Source organism: Pollachius pollachius, assembly GCF_949987615.1.
Source record: "Pollachius pollachius genome assembly, chromosome: 15".
Classification (NCBI taxonomy): domain Eukaryota; kingdom Metazoa; phylum Chordata; class Actinopteri; order Gadiformes; family Gadidae; genus Pollachius; species Pollachius pollachius.
The window spans coordinates 16,431,728-16,445,882 of record NC_136948.1 but is presented as its reverse complement, the minus strand read 5'-3'; the positions used below and the strand labels follow the sequence as shown (position 1 = coordinate 16,445,882).

Genomic DNA, 14,155 nt, shown 5'->3' with positions numbered 1-14,155 from the left:
TTTAGTGTGCTCATTATTTTCCAAGGCCCTACGCCAGAGGAAACTGTGAAGACATAGTGCAGACACATTCTGTCTGAGTCTCTTTTTTATCGGAAACGGAGTTACCTTGACTTGGCTGTATTCTTGTTTCTACGAAAACAAAGAACCCAACATATTGTATATATATAAACACACACACGCAGTATCCAAGACATAAGGAGGCCGGCTGAAAACGGAAGATCTGGATCGACACACACATCAGTTGGTTTCCGTTAGGGGGAAGACATGAACTTGTCATCCTTTATTGTCACGGTTGTCTGATGAGGATACAATGTCAACTGGCAGTTACAAGGTGAGGCTAAAGAAAACTAACGAGAATCATTTGAGCTGTGCATTTCCCGTTAATCCCAGTGGATTTCCATCTGAAAGATGAAGAAGAGCACATGCATGCATTCTGTAGAATGGGATAGGTCCGTTGAGGGAGTATCAACGTTAACTGTGCATAACTCTGGTGGTTAAAAGCATTCAGGAGCTCTGTGCTGGGAAGCAATGCTGCAGATGGGGTGCATCTGAGCAAAATACCAGATCACCTACTCTGTAGACTATGGCAGCCAGGGAGAGCTGCTTGAACAGAGATAGTGGAAATTTACTGGGTAGCTACCCCGGTCTTACTGATTCAATTTTCATTTCACTATGTACAAACAAATATTAGAACAGCATGTGGGATTAGGATAAATAAAGAAATATGTTGGTGTACTTGCCATGATCATCCAATATATCACGTGCAAAAAGGTGCTGTGTGTCATGCAAGTATCGTTTTATACTCCCCCAGAATTCACAGAAACCCTAATAGCCGATTCATATTTGTCAAACTGTCAAATAACTGTCAAATAACTGTCAAATATACTATTTTGGCATCCTGGTACTTAGGCCAGTGAAAGACTGACATATTCAATGCCTTCTGAATTTTGACCTGTTTAATATCTTCTGTGCTGTATCACAAATACAGTTAGTGCACAACTCATTTGGGGGTGTGGAGTCCACTGAAAAGACCACAAAATAAAATTGAAATGAATTACATAGTGGATGAGTACATGAAGCAGCATGATGTAATGGGTTTCGATCATCCCTTTTGGTCCTTTGCAATGGCTATGAGCAGACCCGGTCTTCGACATTCCATACGGGAAAAATTCCTCTGAGCAAAAAGGCTAGAGTGATAGAAGCTTGGCATGATAACAAACACGGACTGTGATTACAAACTGACACATGACTCGATAGCTTTCCTGCCAAAACATCTGCCAATCAGAATGAGGCAACTCGAAGACGACAACTGCAAGAGGCAGTTTGACACTCAACAGTTCATCAATATTCTAGTCCAAACACGACCGCAAGCAAGTGTTTCAAATCGAATGTGAGGCCAAATTCATAAACGTGCAAAAGCCAATGACGATTACTTTTTTGCTTTTTAACTATTATCTTCAAAAGCTCTGATGTAAACTATGAAACTCTTGACCTTTCCTCGTCTTTTCTGTCCAAAAAAAAACGTACGAAGGGTCTGGGTCCATAAGAGGAGATGGCTTTTCTCCAGCTGCTCTCCAACATCAGCTAGCATCTGAGCGCCATGTGTGTGTGTTTCTCTCTCTCCCTCTCCCTCTCCCTCTCCCTCTCTCTCTCTCTCTCTCTCTCTCCCTCCCTCTCCCTCCCTCTCCCTCCCTCCCCCTCTCTCTCTCTCTCTCCCTCTCCCTCTCCCTCCCTCCCTCCCTCCCTCTGTTCTTCTCAACCAGGGTAACTATTTGGACATGTGACACATGCCTGTGAGGAGCCTGCCAAGGGCTCTTGGGCATGCGTCATTCCTAGTTAAACCAGAACATGGGGCTAGCGCTCCGGTTGGGTATCCTCGGGAAGGACAGGGAATCTGGATCTTGAAGAAGTGCCCTTCTTCAATAGGCTCCCCCGTGGACACATATACAAGACCGATCTATTTCTCGTCTGGGGGGATGGCTGGCGCTCACAGAGACTGTCAAGAAACCAAAGACATGTGATGGTAAAATGGAGCTGAACATAAGAGGGGCATAAAAAGGGCATCTCAGGCAAGGCAATGACAGAGAGGGAGCTCCGTTGGAGGCTCGCCTACTTAGAAAAAAGGAAAAGAGTCATAAAAATGACTCAAAACATCTTTAGAGAGGAAGAGCCCAAAAACTGTGAGAAATAGAAAACCTCATAGGCCTTGGCCCCAGGTGTATGACACTGCAGGGCAGCTGGAAAATGTGAAATTTACTCCTTATATGTAGAATTAGTGTCGTTTTAGGCTTAGGGATTGACTCATTTGATTGATTAATTTCGGACCAATAGAGTTACATGATATTTTAATGGTTTGTTTAGAGGCTGTCTTGGCTCTGGGGCAACCCGGTTGTGTCAAACGATTAGTCTTGAAGAAGTGGAGGCCAAACGCGAATGATTTTATGAAGAGACGTTCAAACATAGCCCTAAAACGGCTTACGACCTCATTGTGTATAGACCATGATGCTTTATAGACCAAGAACAACTAGGTTGGTCCCAACAGGGCTACGCTCTGTGTCCCCTGGTGTGGCCCCTGAGGCTCCTTATTTTAGGCTAGAAAGTCTACAAATATGTGGATCTTACATCAAAGGACCACACGGATGTAATTATAAGTTATAGCCATTTTTTTAGATGTTCATCGTTAGTGTCCATGGCTGTATAGAGTGTATGGTTTCAGTGGCTGTCCCTTGTAGCCAATCGAGAACCATTGACTGCCGTCCTTGGCTATTAATCATTCCTTAAGGCAATGGAATGCAGATAAACACAGGAATGGATCAGGGGAGGATACCCCCTGATGTGCTCGTTACAATCTCTTGTAGTATGTCAAACAAAGTCATTCAGTGATAGGCCCTGTTTCCCAAAACTTGGCTAGCACTTTTGAAGTCTTTCCGTTCAGGGTTTTTCTATACATTTTTTAAACATGCATGGCATTGAATGGTACTTGTTGGGGTAGTCTGGCATTTGCTTAAACTTCAAGCATCACAGTCTATACAGCAATGAGGTCATTAGGCGTTTTAAGGCTATGTGTGAACGTCTCTTCATAAAATCAATAACCTTTGGCATCCACAGCTTAATGACTCAGTCTAATGACTGAGTCATTCTAATGAATGTTTGACGCAACCAGTGTTGCCCCAGAGCCAAGCAACATCTAAACACATCATTACAATATCATGTAACTCTATTGGTCAGAATTATCAAATTAGTCAATCCCTAACCCTAAACTGAGACTAATCCTACATATAAGAAGTAAAGTTCACATGTTGCCGCTGCCCTGCATTGAAGGTACACCTGAAGCAAAGGCCAATGAGGTTTCCCCCTTTAACAACTATCTTATGGACAATCTGCCTGTGCAAATGAGCAAAGCTTTAGGGATTTCTGGCTTTGCATTCCATAATGCTGCAGAGACCCGGAGCCTTACAAAGCCTGACTGCAGCAAATTCCACACAATGGAACATGTCTTTCCCTCTGTGACTCACTCACACCCTCGTACACATGCATGAACACACACGCACGGTACATGCACACACACAGGCACACAGACGCATGCACAAACACACACAAAAACACTCAAATGTTCACACACACACACACACACACACACACACACACACACACACACACACACACACACACACACACCACACGCATGTGCGCAGAACCATGCGTGGCGAAAGAGAGAACAGGTTGAAGCACTAAAAAGTTATCATCCATCATATTAAGTGATCTACTGGCTAAATGACGACCATACCTCAAAGAGTGTGTAACAAGAGGAGAGTGCATTGGAATTCCTAAACAACTCCTGCTGCCCCGCTGACAATACTTCCTGATTACACAACCAGCCCCCAACTGGACAGTCTGACCCAGCTGCCCCCTGAAACCTTAATTACCGCTTATTGTCACACAATAATTACCGCTTATTGTCACTTAGGCCAAATTTAATAGATTGGGATTTGTTTTCGCTTAACGAGACGGCGCCTCAATGGAACCAATCGCCCAAATGTGTGTACCAAAAAAATGAGTGAATATTAAAGTCACAATGTGTAACGTGTCCACTAGCTCGTAGCTTCAAATAACCTGTACATATCTGTAGTCAATGTTGATTGATAGTGATTTCAATGTTATCAATACAATCCCATCCTAACTGATGTATTCAATGCTGGCCAGCATTGAACATATAACCTCTCTCTTTGTTTACAGGAATCTTGCACTTCCGAAACCCCTCCCACTCAAACCAGCTGAGCTACGCTGGTTCACGTCACACGGTTGAACAGCCAGTTAGAGTGGACAGGACACTGTTATTGAGATTCTCGAATTCTCATTGTCTGCCATCTATTAAATGGGATTGGCTAAATTGTACTTGTTTGCAACTTCAATTTAGTGAAAGAGAAAGTGTGTCCTCATGACACTGTTGATTGTGTGGAAACATATGAAAACTTTCCTTCATGTTTTTAACACTGAGTTTCCTTTTTGTCCTGGATGTATCAAAATTGGGGCAAAAACGTATACGCTGCGCCACACCCACAACACTATACAGAAGACATCCTAGCGAAACACAAAGGGGATCTTTGTGTACTACATGTGGTACTGGTGTCACTGTCTCTGGTAAAGAAGCCAGCTTATGAGTTAATACTTTGACACATTTACAGCTGGCGTGCCCTCCTCCGTTGCCATGGAGTCGCTCATATGTTTGCAGTAAAGCTTCACTTTCACCATGTTGAAACAAATTTCTGCCTGGCAGAGTTCTGGTCTGATATGACACAGCCCCGTCTGCTAGACCATGTGACACTGCCTCAGATAAATGAACGTGTGTGTGTATTGAAATAACTAATAAATACAAATGAGTGACACACTCATGTTGTTACTGACTTAAAGCTCTTAATGACATGACAAAGGGAGACCTCCGCAGGAAAAGTTATTAGTTTATTATGTAATTTTACAATTTTGGCAAATGACTAATATTTTTTGCTATTCAGGCACACTCAGAAAACAACCTCAAGTTGGAGGCGATTATAATTGCATGAGTGTGTGTGTGTGTGTGTGTGTGTGTGTGTGTGTGTGTGTGTGTGTGTGTGTGCATATGTTTGTGTGTGAATACATGCAATTGTTTCCTCCAGTGTGTGAACCGCTAATGGTGAGCAAGGGTGAACGAGGCATAAGACAAAAGACAGTTCGAGAGAGGAGGGAGAAGAAAGAAAGAACCGAAAGAACAAACAAATGAACAAAAATAACCATAGGCTGGCTGACATATGGGGGTGGACCTCACCACAAATGTTTGAAGTTAGAGAGAAATACAGGCCTGGCTGTTCAGTCAAAGACTTCGCTACTCCATAATTGCTTTCTTCTGGGCACTCGATTGAAACTGACAGTGACATGGGTGAAGCCATTGTGCGTTGGAGAAATGGCATGCACCGATTTATGCAAACGTACAACGATAGAGAACACTTCACTATCGTGTATTTCAAACATGCAGCGAGTCTCCTGATAATGCTGTCCATGAAAGCCAGCAACATGAATGTAGCCCAGGTTAAATGCTCTTCTCACTTGGTTTCATGTGCAGTGAGAACAGCTCTTGGACTGAAGCCAACGTGTCTCTCTAGTTCTGGGCCAGAATCTCTGCGGTGCTCTCACCTCTCCACTTATCGGCTGACCCGGAGGAGGGACATGAGTGGTGAGAGGTGTTGGCATCTGGGAGGGATCTACGCAAGATCAAATATACTGCGACTTCCAATGATATGTTTTTACTGCCTAGTTCCCAATATGAAGCACTAAGACCTTGTGTAAGGGCTTATTGAACACCACGAATGGAAGCGTGGGTTAAGGGATTCCTGGATGGAACTGGATCTCTTCCAGGTGTGAAGAACAGGAACGTAATGCCCATGAAAGCCCTCCCAACTTCAGTCTGGCTTCACGGGGATCTCCCCCAACTGAACCCAGAATCAAAGGGGTCAAAACACACACACACACACACACACACACACACACACACACACACACACACACACACACACACACACACACACACACACACACACACACACACACACACACACACACACACACACACACACACAAACATCTATGAGCCATTTTGGCCTCAGTTCAACAAGGAGAGATGAAGACGTGTTGGTTGGCAGTCATGAGATACCGCTAAATATAAACAGTTGTATAAGTCTTGTCAGAGGGAAATCTTCACAGAACAATATCTAAGATGATCTGCAAGACAGAGAAAAGTCTACAGTTGATTTCAGATCACCCTGATCACCCAGTGTGTAACTGGAGTGAGACAGAGACAGAGAGCGTGAGATAGAGTTAGAGAGAGAAAGAGAGAGAGAGAGAGAAGGATGAGAGAGAGAGAGAGAGAGAGAGAGAGAGAGAGAGAAGAGAGAGAGAGAGAGAGAGAGAGAGAGATGAGAGAGAGAGAGAGAACAAGACAGACAGACAGAGTGAAACCGACACAGAGAGAGAGCGGGTGGGGGGTTCTTAATGTGATCAGCCACACTGCCAATGGACCGCATACTGCAGATGAACAACTGCTGCCTGAACTGAATGCATTCCAACCAAAGAGAGCCTGCATGGGCCACATTTCCAAGGCGTGCAGCTTTTATTAAGAATGGAGCAAAGTCAAGCAGAGCGATTTTTGTGTGGAGTGCTTTGAGATGGAAGAGGCAGAGGGGGAAGGACATTCATGTCCTGGCATGACAGTGGGCTGGGGCAAAAAAAAAAGAAGCAACAGGTGGCTCTGCAGCATCTAAACCACTGTTGGCGTTAGAAACAACTCAAAATCAAAAGCATCGGCTGGCATTGCTCTCCGAACACCTTTATGACAGCGGAGGTACAGGAAGGAGGAGGAGGGGGAGGAGAAGGAAGAGGAAGAGGAGGAGGAAGAAGTTAAATAAAGGAGAATTCACTCAACAAATGTCTGATGGCTCCCCAGAGGGAGATTTCGTCTAAGTGAGAACGACGGGACGTGTCTTCCAGGCAGGGCTCCAGACCGTCTCCTTTGACGGACGCCTGTAAGGGGCTTCCCAGAACCATCTTGGAAGACAGGGCTTATTTTCAAACATGCCGCTGCAGTCGTTTCGGATTGTACTTCATGAGTGTGTTTTAAGTGTTCGAGTTCTTTATCCGGGGCGGATGTGAAGTGCTACAAAATAACAGCATTAATTATTTCGGAGGTTTGGGGATATTTCAGAGCTGCTGTCGAGACCTGTGTCCCCTGTGTGTCCTCTTGGGGTTGTGTGACTGGCTTTGACAAAATGCAAACTGCTTGGCTGCCTGCCCTAGTGGAGTGCTCCTAACATCCAAGTCACATTCACAAGTAGCTACCAGACGAAGAGACCACATTTCCTTCCTTTCATCCTTTAAGGGGATTCCAAACTACCATTTAACCCCCGGTATAAAACCACCTCCAGGCACTGCATGATAACTCTTTTGATCTCGTAAGAAGGAATGGGAGCTGTTCCTAAGGGTGATCCAGCAAAGCATGAGCATTTTGTTCTGGAAAACCTGATATGTATTGAAGTATGCGACGTACACCCAAATCCTCCTTGTTCGAGGTCAAGATATAAATTACACAATGAAGATAGAAATGAAAGTGTAAACGCTGCAATAATGTTAGCCTGCGTGCTCTATTGGTCTGGGTTATTACAACTCCAGGTTCTGAATATAAGCCAACATCATTGATTAGTAAATGGACCTAAAGCAAAGTCTCAGAAATAAAATGATTGTGAAACTGCTCCTTAAAGTCATTCACATGCAGACTGATGCAGCCAACAAAACTTAATTCAACAGGTGCCATGTTGCATTACGTAGACGATGTTGCAACATCTGTATAACCTTAATATCATCTGTATAAGTATTATGGGTACTTTTTTCTTGCAGAACTATGTCAACGAATGACATCCACGAACACCATCAAACAAGGCAATACGTTTACAGGCTTTCGTCGGGTGCACAGAACGATTTTTAAACCCATTGTTTGTCCATTCCACCAGCAATGAGTGCACGCTGTCCAGTGGCGTGCACCGTTAGGTTTAGGCGTGATTGAGTAGTACTCACAGAATGGTGGTCTGGGGTGAAACGGCTGGCACAGTTTCCAAGTGTAGATGCATACACCTCACCGTGGTGCGGAAACATAAACATCGGCTCGGGCAACAAAGTGCACACGGCGGTCCATGTGCAACCAGCAACAAAGTTATGGTGAGCAGAAAAGGAGGAACTATTTTACCAATCCACAGCGCCATTGCAGGGAGTGAGCTGTGCAGAGCACACACCGCCAGCTACCCCTCTCGCCGACTAACCGGCTCGGTTATTGTAAGGGCTGAGGAATTCAGCTGCGCCGGGATAAGCCCCCGCCTTCTCCCGGGGGAGAGGGAGAGAGAGGGGGAGAGATAGAGGGGGGGTTCACAAATTCAAAAGCCAAAAGGCAGTACATGTTACAAAGCCAATAAAAAGTGAATAGGTTTACTCGGATATTAAGTTGTTATTTATTCTTCTTGTGCTATTTCGTAATTATCTGGATTGCATCCGTCACAATTACGCACGGCACATTGACTGAATGACAGTTAACAAGCCAAGGTTTCATGAGGTCACCTTCAACTTTCACCTCCAACATATGTAATGCACAGCACATGCCTACTAATAGGGCAGTCTATTCAGTGAAGTAGGCTAATACATATTGGTATTTGCCCCCCTCTGCTGGTCGAGATTTGTACTGCGGACCTCATTACGATTAGAGTTTAAGCCGCTAAGGGAGAAATATTCGACCAGGTCGAGGATGGATCACTCTACTATGGCACACTATGGGTATCAGTTCTACGGTAAGCAACTTCGTCAAACAAACACAATATTCAATTATTGTCCCTTATTCGCCGAATTTCAACAGCTCATATTCATATTTGGAAATGGGACATGTTTTTCTTGACCCCATTTGTTTTGTAACCACCTGTATTAATTGTCAATATATTCTTATGTTATATCGCTTGTACTTTTAAGAAGGGGGGGGGGGGGGGGGGGGGGGGGGGGGGGGGGGGGGGGCACACAAGGTGAACTGAACGCATCCATGTGCAGGAGTTGATTACTGCCATCTGCTGGTTGAATGTTATATAAACAGCAGCTCTCTTCTGCTAACAAAAACCATAGAGGCCCAAACTTCTGCAGATTCAGAAAAACAACATCTCAGTACCTTTGTGTTGATCAATTACGTTAAAAAATCGGAATCATTCGACTGCCAAACAACTAAGGACTATGGTTAATATAGTCATGGTACCAAACAAATTTAAAAATAGCCATTTTACAGGTCTGTGGCAACACATTTTTTTCTTTATTCAGAGTAAGATGTGTCAACATCCAGCATGACAAAAATTGTACAAAGTTCACAATTTATAAATGAAATATCACAGCAACTTGTGATCTCACACATTTATAGCAAAATTAAAATGTCAACAAATTCATGCTGTGTAGTACAAAAATAAATCAAACTGTCAGTTCCACAGAGAGCACAATAGTTTATACAAAACCCCGTCTTTGTCAATGATCACCAAAATCAACTCAAAAATGAACTGGTTTAAATAAAGTCATAAACTCTGATGGATTCACATTAATTTATATGAAAGGTCAGCATTCTAAATATGTGACAACCCTTTTTGTGTTCCTTATAGATAGTCAAGGAGATAACTCTTCTCCCCCACCACATCCACCACCAAAAATGTATTTTTTTACCCATGTACCAACACCAGATAAGCAGCTGGCTTGTGCTTTAAACAGTCCCCTTTGTCCATTGTTAAGGTTAATGAGAACTAATAAAAAAAAACTGGTACTAGCTATACTCTACTGAAAGCATCACTATATTGGCGAAAAGCTGCTGTCATGAGGCTGTGGAAAAAAGGCGCGATGCAGTCATGGTGGATGGAGAGAGAGAGAGAGAGAGGGGTCCTGAAAGAGGACGGTTAAGTACAATAGATGAATTTCAATAAGGTGAACAACGAGCACCTTTTGCATTAGCTCTCAAAAAAGGCAAAGTTTCCAAACATGATCGCTAACAACTAGCACAAATAGTACGGAGGGGCGCATACAGTCAGGCATATGGGCGTCGATGCTGGATGTATCACCCCCTTCCCGCCTCGAGGGATTGCTTCCCCTGCCCTGGGAGAACAAGCCCTCGTCTTCGTTTTTTTTTTTGTTTATACCTAGAATTGATTGATTATTTAATCCTTTGTACAGTGATTAGATATAAAGTGCTGCTGGGGCATAACTTCCGCCTTCTAAAAACATAGTTAAACAAAAAAAGTAAAAGAAAAAAAAAAAACGAAAACAAAAGAAAGAAAGAAGGATTTTATTTTGTACAGTTGATAATAGCCTACATTATAACTGCTATGATTCTAATTTCTCCTTGACTATTTCCCCCTGCTAAGTCCCTGTTCTTCCTGGTTCCGTGGTACCCACCCAACGCCTACAGTGGCTACTTGCAGTACGTTGCTCCAATTCTGTGCCAAAGAGGCCACCTGGGGAAAAAAAATTGCACACTGCCACACGTTAGGATAATATCTTCAAGGACAAGTGCAAATAAGTCTACTGGCACATAAGTGGGGACAGTGACCCTGTAAGTCCCGCTGTCATTCTCTATAAATACTCTTTACAAAACCCTCCTCCACACTCCCTATTTTTTTTAGGCTCTTGGGTACTTGTTTTTAGTTTCTGTAAGAACATCAAAACATGGAAACGAAGGTGTCCCTGTGCAAAATCGTACAGAAAGAAATTGGAACTCATATACTTTCGCTTCGAAAAACCGAACGTCCAAGATTTCCCCTCGTTTTTTTTAAAAAGGCTTTTTTTTTCGTATTAAAAGATTTGTATAAAAATCAATAATTTACATAGGCTATATTAAAAACACTCATTTTACCCCGTTGTTTATAAACAAGAAATTGCATATACCCAAACTTTTTACGTCCCTTTGCAGATTGCATCTCATACTTATATTATAAACAAATGATTTTAATTATCATATTGCTGAGAAAGGGTCTTGATTCTAGCAATGAACATCTTGAAATTGAACAGAATTAATTCTAGGGAGCCTAGAACATTTTCTCTATAAGCTAATGTTATTACATATAACTTTAGTTTTTGATTATGCCACAATGAGTGTGGTGAACTTGCATGCACCACCACAGATGTTTTTTTTAATATATTTTTTTGTGTTACTCTGTAAAATGTTTCCCTTCATGGATAACAGGGTTTTCACCATCTGGTTTCCGTGTAATGATGTCTACAAAAAACTGTTCATACATACATTCATACATACATCAGGTCAGTTTGTCGTTTCCCAGACGCATTTACAGCACCAGTTTCAAAATGCCCCCACCTACAGCTACAGATCTGTTTTTTTCCTTTGTTTGTTTGCAAAACGAAAAACAAAAAAATAACATTTCTTGAATATCGTCCGAAAAAAATAAAGCAGTTTGCAAACAGGTTCTGGCTTCTTAATAATTCTACACACGAGAAGAACAAAACACCTAAAATCATCAATTCAAAAAAGATCTGTTGAGGAGAGGGAAAAAAAAAGAGTAGATTCCTCCGTGCTTGTAGTTTGGAAATGTCTCTCACTGTCCAGCTCAGCTTCTCGTCTAAAATGATTCGTCGACAAGCAATAAAAAGGAATTTGCGTCCTATAATTGTTAGCTTACTGTTCATAAATATACACTAAAATGTGCATACATGAGCAGCTAAAAACATTACATGACACAATGTCAGCTCATATGAAAACGTACAAAAATGTGAATGTCCTCAAAAACTATTTTTGTCGCTGAACTTTTTTCATCGCAAAAGCAAGACCCAAAAAGAAAAAGAAAAAAGAAATTATTGAGGCTTTCCGAGCATAATACCCCATTTTTTTGAAAGAACAAAAGGTACTATATATATATGTATATATATTAACACTATATGATAAGTTGGTGCACCTTGTCACAAAGACATGGTCACCTATACTTTTAGCTTGCCTGCAGACTTTGAGACACCAACCACAACTGTCTGAGGAATCAAAAAACGAACCAAAAAATAATCCAACAACCAAAAAACACCTCTTCCCAAGTTGCAGCTTGGCTACACTTGGATTCCTTGAACAGCTTGCTTGATATTTTCCAAAAGGGCTTTGTTTTCTGCAGTCTGGTACTGGTCTTGGTTCGAGTACATATCCGTTAGTGTTGTCACGTATGCGTCAAAGTTCTGATCGCTGATGGGGTCCTGTAGAACATCACAACAAAAAGAAGGAGAATGACTGTTGTGGAATCCCAATAGCCTGCCAAAAACAAATCCTAGTTCTCGTCAGATGAGACAATTTTCTTGAACCAAATCTCACGAGAGCATCAAGTCATCATTTAACCTCTCCCTCTATCAATAACAAAATCAATTCATTTATCACAATATAATAAATAATTTCAATATGTTTTAAAGGTCAACATGATTTGTTAAGAAGATTTAAACGTGTTAATCGACACTAGTGTGAATACAGACTAGATTGGAACACTATAAATTATTCTATTTGCCACCATTTCCTTCTTCACACAAATCACGGTAAACTGTGAATACATTTCCTACAACAACTGTTTAGCATTAGTTGATAAATGTTGTTTTTTTTTGTGTATTTAGAACCAAATCAAAAAATCAGGGCTAGTCCCCTGTGGGTTGTACAAGTCATGCAGAAGATAATGACTGTAAGTGAATAAGTGATTCTTACTCGTTGGTGCATCTGTAAGCAGCTGTTATTTCTAATGGCAGCTTCTTTGTGTACCAATGGTTTCTATGAAGGGAAAAAAAGGTTGTACAAAATGTTGTTAGCTGGCTTCAAGGGAAAGTCCTTGATAATGATTGTGTTATACAAACATCGGAGGTCATTGATTCACAACTAAAGAGGATTTGATATCCCTGCCATTAAAGGCAGCAAAACACGGCCTGCTAAGAGAGACATGCATGTTCATATATATTTATATTCGTGTCAAATCTACATGCAATAGTGCTCCTTATTAAAAAAAGAATACTGACATTGATATAAATGAATGATGTAACGTCCAACAGCTTTCTATTAAATTAAAATATGATCACGAATGATTTTTAAAAAGAGAGAATTGAATCCCTATCAATGGTGTGTTTGGGGCCAAAATGCAGGAACTATTTAGCTCTACAGTGCAAGTGTCATGGCTACGTCACTTTGAACCAACTAAACCAACCATCTACGTCCAATCTCATTTCCAAACTCCCCCTCACAGCTGGGAAGGACAAGCTTTTGACCCTACACTTTAGACTACAGGCATGCACAATGCGTCTGTACTCAAATACACACAACTAAAGTCAATGCGTATTTGCAACGCAACTTGCCGGCTTGTCGTTCCTGTTGGCCCTTACCATATGAGGGAGCTGGACATTAGCTAAAGTGTTTATCAGTGACTGGCTGAGGTTGGCCAGCTCATGCAGCAGAGAGTCATTTTGCTGTTCAATCACCTTGTTATCCTCCTCTATCGACTTCATGTTGGACTCCATTGTTGTAATCTGATCGGAGGAGAGGGGAAACGGGTTGAACAAAACATGAAGGTTTTGTCCCACCGTAGAATATGCATACACAATGACACTTTGTAGATTGTGCTGTGAAAACGGTATCTGCGTGTGTAAATGCACAAGCAGTTGGATGTACAAACTGAACATGACTCTTTGTATTTTTCGCCACGTCCTACCTGTGTCCTAAGTTTGATCATGTCGGCTTCCACTTGTGAATTCGATTCACTTAAATCTTTGATTTCTTCGTCTAGCTGTTTAATATCCTCCTCATGCTCCAACCCTTTTAGGAAAAAAACAAGAAAACAATACTTAAAAAAAAAACATTCCCAACGGCAGTATCATAATTCAGTTAGGTTCATATTGGGCGTCCTGTTTCACCTGCTAATTTATGAATGACTAGAGAAAATACTTAATGATGATGCATAATACATGCATTTGAATTCATTATTTTTTGTTTCCACTCAGGTTGAATGAAAACGCCCTTGTAACCTGAACCCCAGCTATTATCTGTACAAAAAAACCCTAAATATGTATATATTTTCATAAATAAAACGGAATTATGCCTATGTCA

General features: G+C 41.8%; 2 protein-coding genes across 2 annotated transcripts in view; both read right to left on the bottom strand.

The window, feature by feature from the left end:
• pxdn (peroxidasin) overlaps nt 1-8,282 on the bottom strand; it is a gene marked incomplete at its 5' end in the record, with an annotated part of 55,437 nt that extends 47,155 nt beyond the window's left edge. Inside the window, one exon of the mRNA XM_079751722.1 lies at nt 8,098-8,282. Coding sequence (XP_079607848.1) covers nt 8,098-8,282 — 185 coding nt within the window. The remainder of the gene's footprint in view (nt 1-8,097) is intronic.
• Nucleotides 8,283-12,135: 3,853 nt separating this feature from the next.
• myt1lb (myelin transcription factor 1-like, b) overlaps nt 12,136-14,155 on the bottom strand; it is a gene marked incomplete at both ends in the record, with an annotated part of 51,379 nt that continues 49,359 nt past the window's right edge. Inside the window, 4 exon segments of the mRNA XM_079752290.1 lie at nt 12,136-12,276; nt 12,770-12,832; nt 13,435-13,578; nt 13,761-13,864. Coding sequence (XP_079608416.1) covers nt 12,136-12,276; nt 12,770-12,832; nt 13,435-13,578; nt 13,761-13,864 — 452 coding nt within the window.